Source organism: Somniosus microcephalus, chromosome 3 (assembly GCF_052327205.1).
Source record: "Somniosus microcephalus isolate GS21.2 chromosome 3, FLI_Smic_1.0, whole genome shotgun sequence".
NCBI lineage: Eukaryota > Metazoa > Chordata > Chondrichthyes > Squaliformes > Somniosidae > Somniosus > Somniosus microcephalus.
In genome coordinates, this window is record NC_140989.1 from 110,903,998 (window position 1) to 110,919,762 (window position 15,765).

Sequence of the window (15,765 nt, forward strand, 5' to 3'; positions counted from 1 at the left end):
GGATGACCTTGAGCAGCTCTGGGTCTAGAAGGCCCAGCAGCGGACTGCACAACCTCGGCATGGGCGGCAGCAGTCTGGGCTGGCTGGCTGACAGGCAACAGCAAGGGTACAGGCGGAGTGACAGTGGTGGAAGGACAAATGCTGTCATCCTTAGCAAGGACGGCAGGTTTGTGGTCCATGGAGCCACTGCCACTCCCCCGGGGCGGTGCCTCAGCAATCTAGTAATCTTTTGGAGGACAGATTGCTGGACTGCTGTGGCACCCTGTAAGCCACTTTCAACACTAGTAAATGCAGCCACAATGGCAGCAGTCTGAGCTTGCGAGGCAACAAGCTGAGCCTGCATGAGAGCAGTCTGAGCTTGCATGACAGAAGTCTGAGCCTCCATTGCAGCACTCAGATGTTGGGTCACTTCCACTTGTGCTGCAATGGAAGCTGTGACATCGGCCATCAGATGCGGCATCATGGTTGGGTCCACAAGTGCTCTAATGGAGTTGCCCATCACTTCCGTCCTGGAAATCATGGCTCCAAGCTCTGCGCAAAGCCCTGTGTGAAGTTGGTGCTGGACTCCTCCATGCTCCTTGATACTGAAAACACGCTCTCTGGTAAGCCTGCTAATGCACCAAGTATTTCTGTGTGCATGCCCATCACCCTTCATCTATAGACAGCCCCATCGAAGTCCTCATCTGAGTCCTCTGCAGCAGAACCCGTGTGCAACCTCGCTGGCACCTGCCCTGCCCATTCCCCCTGCCCTGGCTTCAGGCCACTCATGCCCAGTGTTTGCAGATTCCGCCTCTATACTACCCTCCAAAGTATGCCCAGTGCTAGTGCCTGAGCTGCTGCCTGTGAGTGTGAGATCGAGTGACAGTGTCTCTTCTTCTCCATCACCCTTGCTCTTCCTACATTGGCTGGCCAGGTGGTAGCTCTTGGCTATCTGAAAGGAGAAAGACACAAGGGTAGGGTTGTGGTGAGGGGAGAGGGGGAAGCAAGATAAACATGCTTCTACCATCAGCAGCTTGTAAGTGAGAAGAGGTTGTGGGATGAGGGGGAAGTGGGATGTGAGAAGGAGAATTAGGTATGAGCATACCGTCATCTTCAATGGTCTCAGCCTCGCCGCTCGCCACAGCCTCAATGATGAGCACCGTCTCCTCCACCGGGTTAAGGATATGCAGGCTTGCCTCTCCCCTGCTGGTTAGCTGCTGCTGCCTGCTGTTATTAGCCATCTTGCCCTGCAAGAGAAAGGGAAGTGTGTCAGTGAGTGTGGTGCAATGTGTTTGGGTGCTATATCTGTCATGGTTGAATAGCTGGCAGTGTGTGCAAGCAAGAAGATGTGGGTGTGAGGCTGGCAGCAGTGGGAAATGTGTGAGGTGAGGTGAAGCTATGAATGTGAGGTTTGATTCATGATTGATAGAGATTGTTGGTAGGTGAGAGAAGGAAGTGTGGTGCATTGAGCAGTTTCTGAGGCTAATGGTGCAGTTGGTGGGAGGCAGCATTTGAAGATGCATTCACTGACCTTGACCACTTGTGTGAGGTCATTGAACTTCCTTTGGCACTGCATCCAGTCCTTGGGGCAAGACTGCTGGCATTAACCTCATTGGTTATCTGCTGCCACTGCCTTCACTGTATGTCTGGAGGGCCACCTGGCCCCATGCGGATAGAGGACCTGTCTTCTCCTTTCCACACCCTGCACTAACTTTACATAGGATAGGATTACATAGGATATACAGCACAGAAACAGGCCATTCAGCCCAACCAGTCCATGCTGACGTTTATGCTCCATTCGAGCCTCCTCCCATCTTTCCTCCTCTAACTCTAGCAGCATAACCCTCTATTCCCTTCTCGCTCATTGGCAGATACAAAGGACTAAAAACAGTGGAAGCCCTAGAGGGGTATAGAAAGTGCAGGGGGTACTTAAAAAATAAATTAGGAGCGCGAAGAAGGGGCATGAAAAAACACTGGCGGGCAAAATAGAGGAAAATCCCAAGGTGTTTTGTAAGTATATTAAGGGCAAGAGTAGGGTCCAATAGGGACCAAAGTGGCAATCTGTGTGTAGAGCCGGAAGATGTAGGTGGGTTTTAAATGAATATTTTGCATCTGTGTTCACTATGGAGAAGGATGATGTAGGCATAGAAATCAGGCAGGGGGATTGTGATATACTTGAACAAATTAGCATTGAGAGGGAGGAGGTACTAACGGTTTTAGTGAGCTTAAAAGTGGATAAATCCCCAGGCCCTGACGGGATGTATCCCAGGCTGCTGTGTGAGGCAAGGGAGGAGATTCCAGGGGCTCTGACACAAATTTTCAGAACCTCTCTGGCCACAGGGGAAGTGCCAGAGGACTGGAAGAGAGCTAATGTAGTATCATTATTCAAGAAGGGTAGTAGGGATAAACCAGGGAATTACAGGCCATTGAGCCTAACATCAGTGGTAGGAAAATTATTGAAAAAATTCTGAGGGACCAAATTAGTCTCCACTTGGAGAGGCAAGGATTAATCAAAGATAATCAACATGGCTTTGTCAGGGGGCGATCATGTCCAACCAATTTGATTGAATTTTTTGAGGGGGTGGCTAGTTGTGTGGATGAGGGTAGTGCAGTTGATGTAGTCTAAATGGACTTCAGTAAGGCTTTTGACAAAGTCCCGCATGGAAGACTGGTCAAGAAGGAAAGAGCCCATGGGATCCAGGGCAATTTGGCACATTGGATCCAAAATTGGCTTAGTGGCAGGAGGCAGAGGGTGATGGTCGAAGGTTGTTTTTGTAACTGGAAGCCTGTGTCCAGTGGTGTACTGCAGGGATCGGTGTTGGGTCCCTTGCTGTTTGTAGTGTACATTAATGATTTAGATATGAATGTAGGAGGTATGATCAGTAAGTTTGCAGATGACACGAAAATTGGTGGAGTGGTAAATAGCGAGGAGGGAAGTCTCAGGCTACAGGACGATATAGACGGGTTGGTCAGATGGGCGGAACAGTGGCAAATGGAATTTAGCCCTGAAAAGTGTGAGGTGATGCATTTTGGGAGGACTAACAAGGCAAGGGAATACATAATGAATGGTAGGACCCTGGGAAGGACAGAGGATCAGAGGGACCTTGGTGTGCATGTACATAGGTCCCTGAAGGCAGCAGGATAGATAGATAAGGTGGTTAAGAAGGCATATGGGATACTTGCCTTCATTAGCCGAGGCATAGAATATAAGAGCAGGGAGGTTGTGATGGAGCTGTACAAAACGCTAGTTAGGCCATTGCTGAAATATTGTGTGCAGTTCTGGTCGCCATGCTATAGGAAGGATGTGATTGCATTGGCGAGGGTGCAGAGGAGATTCAGCAGGATGTTACCTGGGCTGGAGCGTTTCAGCTATGAAGAGAGACTGGACAGGTTGGGGTTGTTTTCCTTAAAGCAGAGAAGGCTGAGGGGGGACCTGATTGAGGTGTAAAAAATTATATGGGGCATAGATAGAGTAGATAGAAAGGAACTGTTCCCCTTAGTAGATGGGTCAATAACCAGGGGGCATAGTTTCAAGGTAAGGGGCAGGAGGTTTAGAGGGGATTTGAGGAAAAACTTTTTCACCCAGAGGGTGGTTGGAATCTGGAATTCACTGCCTGAAAGGGTGGTAGAGGCAGGAACCCTCACAACATTCAAGAAGCATTTAGATGAGCACTTGAAACGCCATAGCATACAAGGCTACAGACCAAGTGCTGGAAAATGGGATTTGAATAGATAGGGCTTGATGGCCAGCGTGGACACGATGGGCCAAAGGGCCTCTTTCTGTGCTGTACCACTCTATGGCCTAGAAATTCAGTTCGGACGCTATTGCGGCGCTAAAGTCGGGCGCTCGGCAAATTTAGCGGCCGCCGGAAAGTGCAGGCGAGCTCGCCGAAATTCAGTAGATTTGGCCAACTTTTTGGCCGAGCGCTGCAAAAGGCGTTGGAACCCTGTGTTCAGGCGCTAATCCGGCGATGCAGCCTGATAACGCCGATTCCGGGCGCAGCGCAGGTGCGATCATGTGGTGAGTGTCAGCAGACACCCTGACGCCGGCCAGCTCTTAAAGGGGGAAGGGTCAACTTTGACTGCAGCCACGCCCTGCATGCTGTAGCCCTGCAACTAGGCCTCAGGACTGGTTGTGTACCAAATCAACGCCTGGAGGTCATGGAGAGGGCCCGTGAAAGAGCCCAGCGGTTCTCTGAGCATGCGCTGGGTGTGCTCCTTCATGGGGTACGCAAGAGAAGACGGGTCGTGTGCCCGGCTAGTGGCAGGAAGGCTCCCAGAAGCCAGTTCAGGGAGGCCTGGACCAAAATTGCCCGGAGGGTCTCCTCCAACTCCGATGTTCCCAGGAGTGCGGACCAGTGCCGCAAGAAATACAATGACCTATGTCGGCTGGTCAAGGTGAGTACCCTTTCCAGTGTCCCCCTCATCCTTGCATGTGCACCTCCCATTAGGGCCAAAGGGACATCCAAGGTCTAATGCCCAGCCCTGCTGCCGCTGCAATGGCACTTGCATGTTAATCAATAGCTCTTTCTGCACTTATCACACTGTGCAAGCTATTCCACCATGGGAGGCCTCACACACAGCAACAGGGCACCACACTGTGCAAGCTATTCCACCATGGGAGGCCTCACACACAGCAACAGGGCACCACACTGTGCAAGCTATTCCACCATGGGAGGCCTCACACACAGCAACAGGGCACCACACTGTGCAAGCTATTCCACCATGGGAGGCCTCACACACAGCAACAGGGCACCACACTGTACTTAGACGCCCTCCTTTCTCTTGCAGGCCAAGCTGGCGAGGAACGCCAGGAGCCTGCGTGTCACTGGTGGAGGCCCTCGCGATTACCAGGAGCTAACGGTTCTGGAAGAGAGGGTGGCCCGACTGCTGCGTCACCCGGTGATTGGGCCTGTGGCGCTCGGCGACGCCGACCCTATACTGGAACCCACTGGTAAGGACAGGACCGGGTGCACCTCTCTCCTTGCCCTCGCGCATCAGATCTACATCCTTCCCCACTGGCCAAAAAATGCGCATAATGCACCAGTGCGGCCTCCCTCGCTGTCGGCCTGTCCTCACTCTAAAGCTACACTTGTGCCTTCCTGCTTTCAGCTGGTGAGGAGGAGGTGCTCCCTGAAGCCCAGACAGCCAGGCCCTCGGAGGAGGAGGACGTCGAGGAGCAGCAGGAAGGCGCCACCTCGGGGGAACCCTCCTCCGCTCCAGGAGATGGCAATGAAGGGGAGACGTCTGGCGTGCCGGAGAGCCAGGGGGAGGCGGGGGAGGGGAGCCCCGAACCTGGTCCCAGTGGCATGGACGCACGCGGCAAGGCTCCGGCGGCACACCAGCCTTCTGCCCAGAGGGGGGAGGCGGTGGAGGGGAGGGCAGAACCTGGTCCCAGTGGCGTGGCCGCACGCGGCAAGGCTCCGGCGGCACGCCAGCCTTCTGGCCAGAGGGTGGAGGCGCCCTCCAGTCCGGACTCGGACGTCGCCCAGGAGGTGCGCCTCCTGGACGAGATGTCGGCGGCGTCGGAGCGGCGGCACGTCGAAATCATGGAGGTGGTGGCACAGATGCCTCACGCCATCGAAAGCCTCGCACAAAGTGTGGTGGCTTTCGGCCAATCCCAGGCCAGGGGCCTAGAGCAATTCGCAGCAGCGCACGCCAGGGGGGTGGAGCTCCTTGTGGCAGCGCATGAGAGGGGGGTGCAACAACTCGAGGCAGCGCAGCACGCCAGTCGCCAGCTGAGAGGTGCTGTGCAGACAATGGCACTGCAGATGCGGGCACATGCCGGTGCAGTTGGGGCACTGACTTCTGCCACCCTCGCACTGGCGCGGAGGCGTCGCCAGGCCAGCCGCCGCCCTGCTGCCGCACACCGGTCTGGCGACCAACAGTTTGGCGCGCTTGCTCCCCGGCCAGGCCGCCCGAGTGCACGTGTGTCTGGCGACCAGCGCGCGCCTGGCATCACCCACCTTGTCCCCATTGGTGCAGGCGAGCCTGCCACTCCCCCAGCCAGGGTGCAAGGAGCTGCTGCAGCCAGTGAAGAGGGCCACCCACAGCTGCAACAGCCACCAGCCGGCCCCTCCCGGGCCCGCCCTCGTGTAGGCCGACCCCCAAGGGCATCTGGCAAGACGCCTTGTCGCCCTGAAGATCCTTCCCCCAGCCTCGCCACAGCCTCACGGCCCAGCTTGAGGCGCAGCAGCAGGACGGGCCGGGGCAAAAGACGGCTGTCGACAGACTCGCCCTCTCGCCACACCGAATAGAGTGTGTTGAGCGAGGGTTTGGGTGATGCGGGGGCTTCTGTTCTGGGGGGCATTATGTGGTTTGGTTTTATGGGGGTGTTTGTGTTGTGGGGGGGGCTTGTTTTTGTTAGGCCAGTGACGAAGGCCATTTGGATGGTGATGTTTTGTTAGTCCTCCCCAGGTTTTGGGAGTGACAGAAGTTTGTGACTGTTTTTTGGGGGTCTTCTCTGTTTTGCTCTTCCATGTGGGAAGGGCCCTGAGTTTTTGAAATAAAGATGTTTATTTATTCACCATGTGCAGGTGTCATGTTTCAAGTGGTTGTTGGGTTAACCGGCTGAGGGCTTGCGGAGCGGCTGCGTTCAGTGGCCCAGGCCATTCCCTGACAGGGGGCCTAGAAGTGTCGAGCAATAAGCCCCCGACGGACGGCCCTTGGACCTTGTCGCTCCCTCCTGGCCTGGTGCTCCTCCTCCTCAGGGTCCTCCTGCTCGTCCTCCTGAGGTGGTGGGGCAATGTCAGGTGGCAGTGCCTGAGTCCTGCGGATAGCCAGGTTGTGGAGCATGCAGCACACCACGACGAACTGGGAGACTCTATCCGGCGAATACTGAAGAGACCCGCCCGAACGATCCAGGCAACGGAACCGTTGCTTGAGGACGCCTATCGTTTGCTCTATTAGGTTCCTTGTGGCTTGATGGCTTTCGTTGTATGCCAGCTCCGCTGGGGTCCTGGGCGCGCGGAGCGGGGTCATGAGCCATCTGCACAAAGGGTAGCCCTTGTCCCCGATAAGCCATCCCCTTGGTGGAGGCTGTGCCTGGAACATGTCAGCCACAGTAGTCTGGCGCAGGATAAAGGCATCGTGGCTGCTTCCTGGGAAGCGGGCATTGACAGCTAGGATGCGCTGCCTGTGGTCACACACCAGCTGCACATTTAGGGAATGGTAGCCCTTCCGGTTGCGGTATTGCTCGGCATTGTGGATAGGTGCCCGCATAGCCACATGCGTGCAGTCAATGGCGCCCTGCACCATGGGGAAGCCCGCGATCCTGGCAAATCCGACTGCACGCTGCTCCTGCTTGTGTTGGGTCATGGGGAAGGAGATGAATTGGTGCCTCCTCGCGAAAAGTGCTTCGGTGACCTGTCGGATGCAGCGATGCGCGGCGAACTGGGAGATGTTCGCAATGTCCCCAGCAGCGGCTTGGAAGGAGCCGCTTGCATAAAAGCTGAGAGCCACCGTGACCTTCACTTCCACCGAGAGAGACGCCCTGGACATGAGCTGTGGCTGCAAATCTGCATGAAGCAGCTGGCAGATCTCTCCAACCACCTCCCTTCTGAAGCGCAGCCTCTTAACACAATGCGCCGCAGTCATGGTGAGATATGAGACCTGCTCCCGGTATTGCCTGACTGGGTAAGGCCTACGTTGGCGACGCCTAATGGCCCCTCTGCGTCTAGGCATGCCTGGCCCTCTCTCAAAGCGTCTGCGAGCCCTTCGCACAAAATGTAGCAACTGAGGGTTGGCCCCCCATGCAGCCCCCATTACAAAGTTCCAAACAGCAAAATCACAAGGATGCAAATGTCAAAGCACTGGCTAGAAGCCAAAAATACCTCTCCTATGGTGTCCGAAATCAGTAATCTCTGTGCCTTGCTCTCTGTGCAGAAATCCAAACCAGTCAAGTCATTGCAGCGAAATGGCTGGCTTTTATGGGTGAGTGGATGTGCCCTTTAATTAGCGCTCCCCGAATCCCACAGGGCCTCTGTTGAGTTCCATTTCACAGTTCTTAGCAGCGCCACGCCCACATCGGCCGGGCGCCACTGAATTTCCGGTTTGGGGCGCACAAACGGCGTTGCACGACGGAATGACGTCATAAGATGCGCGCGCAGCTGAGCGGGCGCTAACACTTTGCGCCGGCGCTAAAGCCCAGCTGAATTTCGGCGTAGGCGCAGATCCGGCGGTGCCCGGGCGCTAAGTGGATAGCGCCGGAAATCTGGCGCTAACGGCTGGCGCAAACAGCTGAATTTCTAGGCCTATGACTCTATGGCCCCGATTTTCTGGCCGCCGTCGGGCGGCTTTTCATGCGGCTGGGGGCCGAAAATCAGCGAAAAAGCGGGTTGGGACCCCCCCCGCCTGATTCCCCGCCCCGTCCGACTTTCGGACCGCCGTTTCCACGCCCCCCGCTTCAGTCCCGGCCGCCGCTGGCGGGACTGCTCGTCAGAGCACTAATCACCAATGATCTCCTTGTTAAGGAAGATTTTCCGGGGCCGTTGCGAATTTGGGGCTTTCCCCACATGAAACACGCCTGCGGGGAACCCCGCCGATAAGAGCTGGCATGAAAACAGCTGGCTTGCTTGCTTGCAGCATCAGGTCGCTGAGGGCTGAAGAGACTTAAATAGGCAGCATTTGCAGGCTGCAGGACCTTGTTGATCAAGGCTTGGGGGAACTTTTTGAAGCCTTAGGAGCAGCTGTAGAAAGTTGGAGCCTCACACACTTCTCCAGTGTGAGCTCCTGGGAAGCCCCTCTCACCACCCTAACTCAGCGCCCCCTCAACGGAGGCATCTGCCAGAAGCATGGGAGGCCTTTGGTACCTTCCCTTCCTGGCATTAGAGGATCTCCAACAGCAGAGGCGGCAGCAGCAGAACCAGGAACAGCAGGATGAGCACCAGGAGGCTGCTCACTCACCTGAAGCTGCACAGGCCAGAAGGGGCCAGCGCTTGGCATGGGAGCCGCGGTGAATGCAAACGCAGCCGGTGTAAAAGACCAGGCTGCAAGCGGGCTGGGAGACGCAACAGCGTCGAGAGAGAGCTCGACCACGACCGGGGAAAAAGGCCGGGCAGCTACCGAGGCCGCGAGGCGCGGGATAAAATTTTTAAAAAACCGCGGAGAACTCAGCCGCAGCCGGGGAAAAGGACCGGACTGCAAGAGGGGCTGGGCGGCACGATTTGAGAACCGCTGGGGAGGGCGAACGCAGCAATACGGCAATCGCCATTACAGCCAGCGGGGGAGAAAGGCAAACGCGGGAAGCCGCCATTTTCGTAGGCGGGGGAAGAAGACAAGCGCGGGAAACTGCCATTTTGAAAAAAAAAGAAAAATTTCTTTTTGTTTCTCAAGAAGATTGCGAGGATGCCTAAGCGTGGTAACATCAACGATTTCGATCCCGATGTTGAAGATTGGGCCACGTATGTAGAACGCATAGAGATTTATTGTAAGGCAAATAAAATATCAGATGAAGATAAAGCACTAACCTTACTAAACTCAATGGGTGCGAAGACATACGGGCTATTGAAGCATCTTCTATCACCAGCTAAACCGACGGATCAGGCTTTCGCTAATATTGTTGCTGCCCTGAGAAATCATTTGAACCCCACACCGCTGATGTTAGCGGAACGATTTAAATTTTATGCGAGAACGCAACTGAAAGAGGAAAGCAACGCGGAGTATTTAATTGAACTGCGTAAGCTAGCGAAATACTGTCAGTTTGGGGAAAGACTGACAGAGGCACCGAGAGACAAATTCGTGTGTGGATTGTCGAAAGAAGGAACACAAAAGCGGCTGCTTGAAGAGAATGATCTTACACTTGATAAGGCTGTCACTATTGCAGCATCGCACGAAGCCGCAGCGAGAGGCACTGCGGAAATGCAGCTGAAGGCAGCGGTACTCAGCGTAGATCAAATGGCTTTGGGTACAGCGAAATGTTATCGTTGTGGAAAGACAACACACAATCAGAACCAATGCTGGTTTAAAAATCAGGAATGTAGAAAATGTGGCAAGCTTGGTCACATAGCTAAAGTATGCCGGTCAGGAAAGAAGACCAGCAACAAAAAGTCACTGCAGGAAAAGTGCAGAAAGGTACATAAGGTGGCTGAGAAGAGTTCGGATGAACAGAATTCGGATTCAGACTCCAACAGCAAGGAACTGGGTAGTCTGAGAATTCACAATGTGAGTAAGGAAGCTGACCTACAAACTATCTGGGTCACACTTCAGATAGCAGGAGTCCAAGTGAAGATGGAATTGGACACCGGATCGGCGTTGACGGTCATGAATAAGCAAGATTACAAAAGGTTATTCACACATATTCCCCTATGGGATACGGAGATAGTATTGCAGACATACACGGGGCAAAGAGTATACCCCATCAGAAAGATAAAAGCCAAGGTGGTACACAAGGGCAAAGAACACCAAGGAATGGACTTATATGTACTACCTGAGGGAGGTCCACCACTTCTGGGACGGGAGTGGATCAGGAAAATAAATATGGACTGGCACTCCCTAAAAGCAATAACGGTAGATTCCGGAAAAAAAAAAAGATGTCAAACCTGAACGATTGTCCAGAATATTGGATGAGGCTAAAGAGGTGTTCCAACAGGGACTGGGAACACTGAGAGGAATTACAGCAAAAATCAAGATTGCAGAACATGCAAACCCAAAATTTTTCAAAGCCAGACCGGTACCTTATGCGATACGGCCTGCTGTGGAAGCTGAGCTGGAAGGGCTAGAACGTTCAGGAGTACTGTCTAAGGTGGACTGGAGTGAGTGGGCCACGCCCATTGTTCCCGTCATGAAGCGTTCATCGAGTAACAAGCCAGGGGAACTGGGGAAGGTCCGCATCTGTGGAGACTTCAAGATCACGGTTAATCCGGTGCTTCACACAGTGCAATATCCGCTTCCGCGGATTGAGGATATCTTTGCTTCATTGTCTGGCGGGAAACACTTCACCAAGATAGACCTGGCGCAAGCGTACTTACAGATGGAAGTTGAGGAAGAGTCGCGCCAGTATCTCACAATCAACACGCACAGAGGCTTGTATCGATATAATAGATTGGTTTTTGGAGTGGCTTCGGCTCCAGCAATTTGGCAGAGGGCCATGGAGCAGGTATTACAGGGAATTCCAAGCACTCAATGTTACTTGGACGATATCCTGATTACAGGAGATGACGATGAGGAACACCTTGCAAATTTGAAACTGGTGCTCACCAGATTGAAGGAATATGGACTTCGAGTTAATCGCCAGAAATGTGAGTTCTTTCAGAAACGGATCTCGTACTGTTGTCATGTCATTGACCAGGAGGGGCTGCACAAGTCACCTGACAAGATCGAAGCTGTTGTGAAGGCTCCCGCTCCGAAAAATGTATCCCAGTTGAGGCCGTTCCTAGGGTTGATTAAATATTACCATAAGTTTCTGCCAAATCTATCCACGGTGCTGCACCCGCTGAACGCTCTTTTGCAGAAAGAAGTACCATGGAAGTGGAGCGAGGACTGTAAGAAGGCCTTTCGCAAAAGCAAGGCATTGATCACCTCAGAGGAAGTGTTGGCTCACTTCAACCCAACGCTACCTATTCGTTTAGCTTGTGATGCTTCTCCTTATGGTATTGGAGCAGTACTCTCACACAAGTTGCCAAATGACTTGGAAAGGCCAGTCGCATTTGCATCGAGATCATTGACCTCCGCTGACCGCAACTATGCTCAGATAGATAGGGAGGCTCTCAGCCTTGTGTGGGGAGTAAAGAAGTTTAATCATTATCTGCAGGGCCAGAAGTTTACACTGCTGACAGACCACCAGCCGTTGGTATCCATTTTTAACCCTAAGAGGGGTGTTTCGGTGATGACAGCACAGAGGCTCCAGAGATGGTCCCTTTTCCTAGGGGCACATCAATATCAGATAGAATTCAAAGGTACAAAGCAGCATGGTAATGCTGATGGGCTGTCGCGCCTGCCACTACCTACTGAGGAGGAGGCACCGACGGTTGACCCGGTGGAGTTATTTCACTCGACCATCATCGAATGTTTACCTGTCACCAATGCAAATATTGAAAGGGAGACTAGGAATGACACGACACTGTCCCGGGTCTACGAATTGACAGTAAAGGGATGGCCAGCCCATGGTGATCCACTGTTACCGGCATTCTCAGCAAGACGAGAACAGCTGTCCATCTGTCAGGGAACATTGATGTATGGAACAAGGGTGATTATCCTTCCTAAGTTAAGAGAGAGAGTTCTAAAAGAACTACATGAAGGTCATCTGGGGGGAGTCAAGATGAAAAGCCTTGCTAGGGCTTATGTGTGGTGGCCGGGTATCGACCAACAGATAGAGGATCTGACGAAAAGCTGCTCAGGGTGCCAAAAAGTCCAAAATGCACCTCCAATTGCACCGTTGCATCCATGGGAATGGCCTTCAACCCCATGGCAACGTGTACATATTGACTTTGCTGGTCCATTCATGGATTCCATGTTTTTAATTGCGGTGGACGCACATTCTAAATGGCCAGAAGTGATTAAAATGACTACCACTACCTCGGAGAAGACGACCGCGGTGCTAAGAACAATATTTGCAAGAAATGGATTGCCAGAGCAAATATGTTCAGACAACGGACCACAGTTCGTGTCAGAGGAATTCCAGAAATTCCTGAAGAAGATTGGGGTGAAACATTATACCTCTGCCCCATATCATCCAGCTACGAATGGGCTGGCCGAGAGGTTTGTACAGATGTTCAAAAAGGCAATAAAGGCCATGAGCGAAGATCAGATTCCACTGCAACACAAGGTGGACAATTTCCTACTGGCATATCGAAACGCCACCCATGCAACAACAAACCAAAGTCCTGCCATGATGTTCTATAACAGGAGGTTGCGGTCCAGGTTGGACTTGTTAAAACCAAATGTGCGGAGGGAAGTCGAAAACAAACAGTTCCAGCATATCAATAACAAGCCCACTCGGAGTTTTGAAATAGGACAACCGGTGTTAGCCAGGGACTATAAAAACGAGTAATGGCAATCTGGAACAATTCGGGCCAGACAAGGACCCCTGATGTACACGGTAGATGTTGGTGAAAATGTAATGCGACGTCATGCTGACCAACTGGTGGGATCGAGAACAAGGGTCGAGCCCATGGTTACGACAGAGACAACCGTGGAGGAAGTTAGTGAACCTGAAGCATCTACCTCAGAAGTGAATATACCTGATGATGATGTCCTATCCATAGGGGATCAACTAGATGAGTCACCCCAGCAACGAGAACCAGAGACCCCTGAAAGGCGTTATCCATCTCAGATCAGGAGGCCTCCTCAGAGACTGAATCTGTGAACTGTTTTTACATGAAGTTGTGTATATATGTTATTATGTTATGTTTAATGGGGAATATATACTGTTAAGCTAAAAAGGGAGGATTGTGGTGTATGTAACCGTTCCACCTTTAAGAGAACTATTTTAAGAGATGCACTACTTTATCTTGGCTGCTGTATACTGTAATACCGGTGGTGACCACACCGGTATATAAGTGCTGTGTAATGATTTATTGGGCAGTTCAGCCTGACCTCCGACTAGTAAAGACCTGTTGAATTTACTCTTGTGGTCTGTGTGCAGTGATTCTTATTAACAATAACTAGAACACACAGACTTAACACTACTCAGAAGGACTTCCATGAAGATCTGGTTTCTCTGTTCAACAGATGGCCAACGCTCCTCAAGAGATGTCATTCTCTTATGAGCACTCACCATGTTTTCCATACCCTGGTGAGTTATCTCCTGCATGGAGGTTGCCAATGACTCCACAAAGGCTCTGCTCATGGTCGCTATGGACTCCTCCATTTGCTCCACACTCGCAGCGACCCTGGAGACAAAACCTGCCAGAGACTCCTGCATCTGTGCATGGAGATCCATCACCTCTTCTCTTGCGGATGGACCCAGAGGCAGAGGGTCGACATGCAGCGCAGCTGAGCTGAGCTGGCAGAGTCCTGCGCCCTCCGACGAGGACTCTCCACTGCTGTCCCTGTCTCCAGAATCTGCTGAGGCTCACTTGTGAGCTGTGAAACACCAGGTGACAACACTATTCTATGTCCCGAAAGTCCCCCCGAGGTTTGAGTATCTGCGCTGGTGCTGGGTGCGCTTACTTCTGCTGACGCTGCGCCATCAGAGTTGGAGCTTCCTCTGAGGAGTCTGGCTGCACAGCCTCTTCCTCCTCCACAGTGAGGGCGGGGGCTCTGGATGGTGCTGTGGGGGAGTAAAGGAAGGAGTTAGAGATGTAATGCCAAGGTTCTTCTGGTGATTTCCAGCGAGTTGGCATCTGCTGACACCTGCATCCATGCAGCATTGGTCTCAGTGGGAGGCCTCTTCCTCCCTAACCTAGGGAAGAGGACCTCCCTGTGGGCCCTAACCCCATCTAATAATGCCTGCAGTGAAGCCTCGTCGAATTTGGAGGCAGCTCGGGGTCTGGCACTGGCCACAGCTGCTGCAGGCTCCTCTGCCATCCTGTATGGTTCGTTTGGAAGCCTTCAGAGGATGCAGTGCTTGCTATGGACCTTGAAAGCACCACAAATGATGACATCATACTGTGGGGATTTCTGACTCGAATTGGACAATTAGCAAGGCTTCCCACATGCTGGGAATTAATTGGCCACTTGAGGGAAAATTGCGTGGAGCTGGCTGACACTTTTTTATGTGTGTCAGAAACCCCACATTCAGGGAAACCCGACCATTCCCCACACAAGCCGAAAATCGGGGCCAATGACTCTATGACTCATATGCTTATCTAACCTCCCCTTAAATGCATCAACCACTCCCTATGGTAGTGAGTTCCACATTCTCACCACTCTCTGGGTAAAAAGTTTCTTCTGAATTTCCTGTTTGATTTGTTGGTGACTATTTTATATTAATGGCCACTAGTTCTACTCTTCCCCACAAGTGAAAACACTCTCTCTGTATATACCCTATCAAAACCTTTCATAATTTTAAAGGCCTCTATTAGGTCACCCCTCAGCCTTCTCTTTTCAAGAGAAAAGAGACCCAGCCTGTTCATCCTTTCCTGATAGGCTAGTTTAAGAATCTTGGCGCCATTTCTCTGGCCTGTTGCACCATTTTCACTCTTCTTCTTTCTGAACCTTGCCTCCACAACCAGTTGCATGAGCTGCTGCAGGCAGAATGCACCACCTCTTTAAGAGGTGCAGACTGCATTTAAGAAGTGGAGGTTAACTTTAATTGGAGCTAGCCTTACACAAACTTGGGCCCATGCTGAACATTCAGGCACTCAGCAGCGCGTTCAGCACTGGGCTGAATGCTGCAATCATTGTAATTAGCAGGCAGCACGAAGGTCATGTGCTGCCTGCATTCCTTTCAATGGGTGCAGGCCGATCGCGCATGGCAATCCCCGAGCCTGTTTTCGAGGGCTATCACTTGATGGAACTGCACAGAAAATGAGACAAGGTTGCTTACACTCATGGAGCCTCTCCCCATCTGATTTTCTTACGTGATCCAGATGATCCAATATGCCCAGGAACAAGAAAATTTGACCCATTTCACAATGGTGACTTAGAAAATTACCACAGCACATACTACAAATAAATCAGAAGTGAGCAGCTGAGGGTGACACTGAGATGATCCTCCATTCATGCTCTCTGCTGTTTATCTAATACTGATCATAATATGGTTGAGTTCAACGTTGTGTTTGAAAGCGAGAAACGGGAAACAGCTACTAAGATTCTAGATTTAGGTAAGACTGACTTCTACAGGATGAGACAGAGACTATCCACAGTAAACTGGGCAAATCTGTCAATGGGGAAATCGACAGAAGA

At 52.2% G+C, this 15,765-nt stretch overlaps 1 protein-coding gene across 1 annotated transcript in view; it reads left to right on the forward strand.

The window, feature by feature from the left end:
• The window catches only part of LOC147121260 (uncharacterized), a 46,635-nt gene extending 31,129 nt beyond the window's left edge, over positions 1 to 15,506 (forward strand). The window contains exons 2-4 of the mRNA XM_085977742.1: positions 4,771 to 4,933; positions 5,092 to 6,074; positions 15,450 to 15,506. Coding sequence (XP_085833868.1) covers positions 4,771 to 4,933; positions 5,092 to 6,074; positions 15,450 to 15,506 — 1,203 coding nt within the window. The remainder of the gene's footprint in view (positions 1 to 4,770; positions 4,934 to 5,091; positions 6,075 to 15,449) is intronic.
• Positions 15,507 to 15,765: the final 259 nt, after the last annotated feature.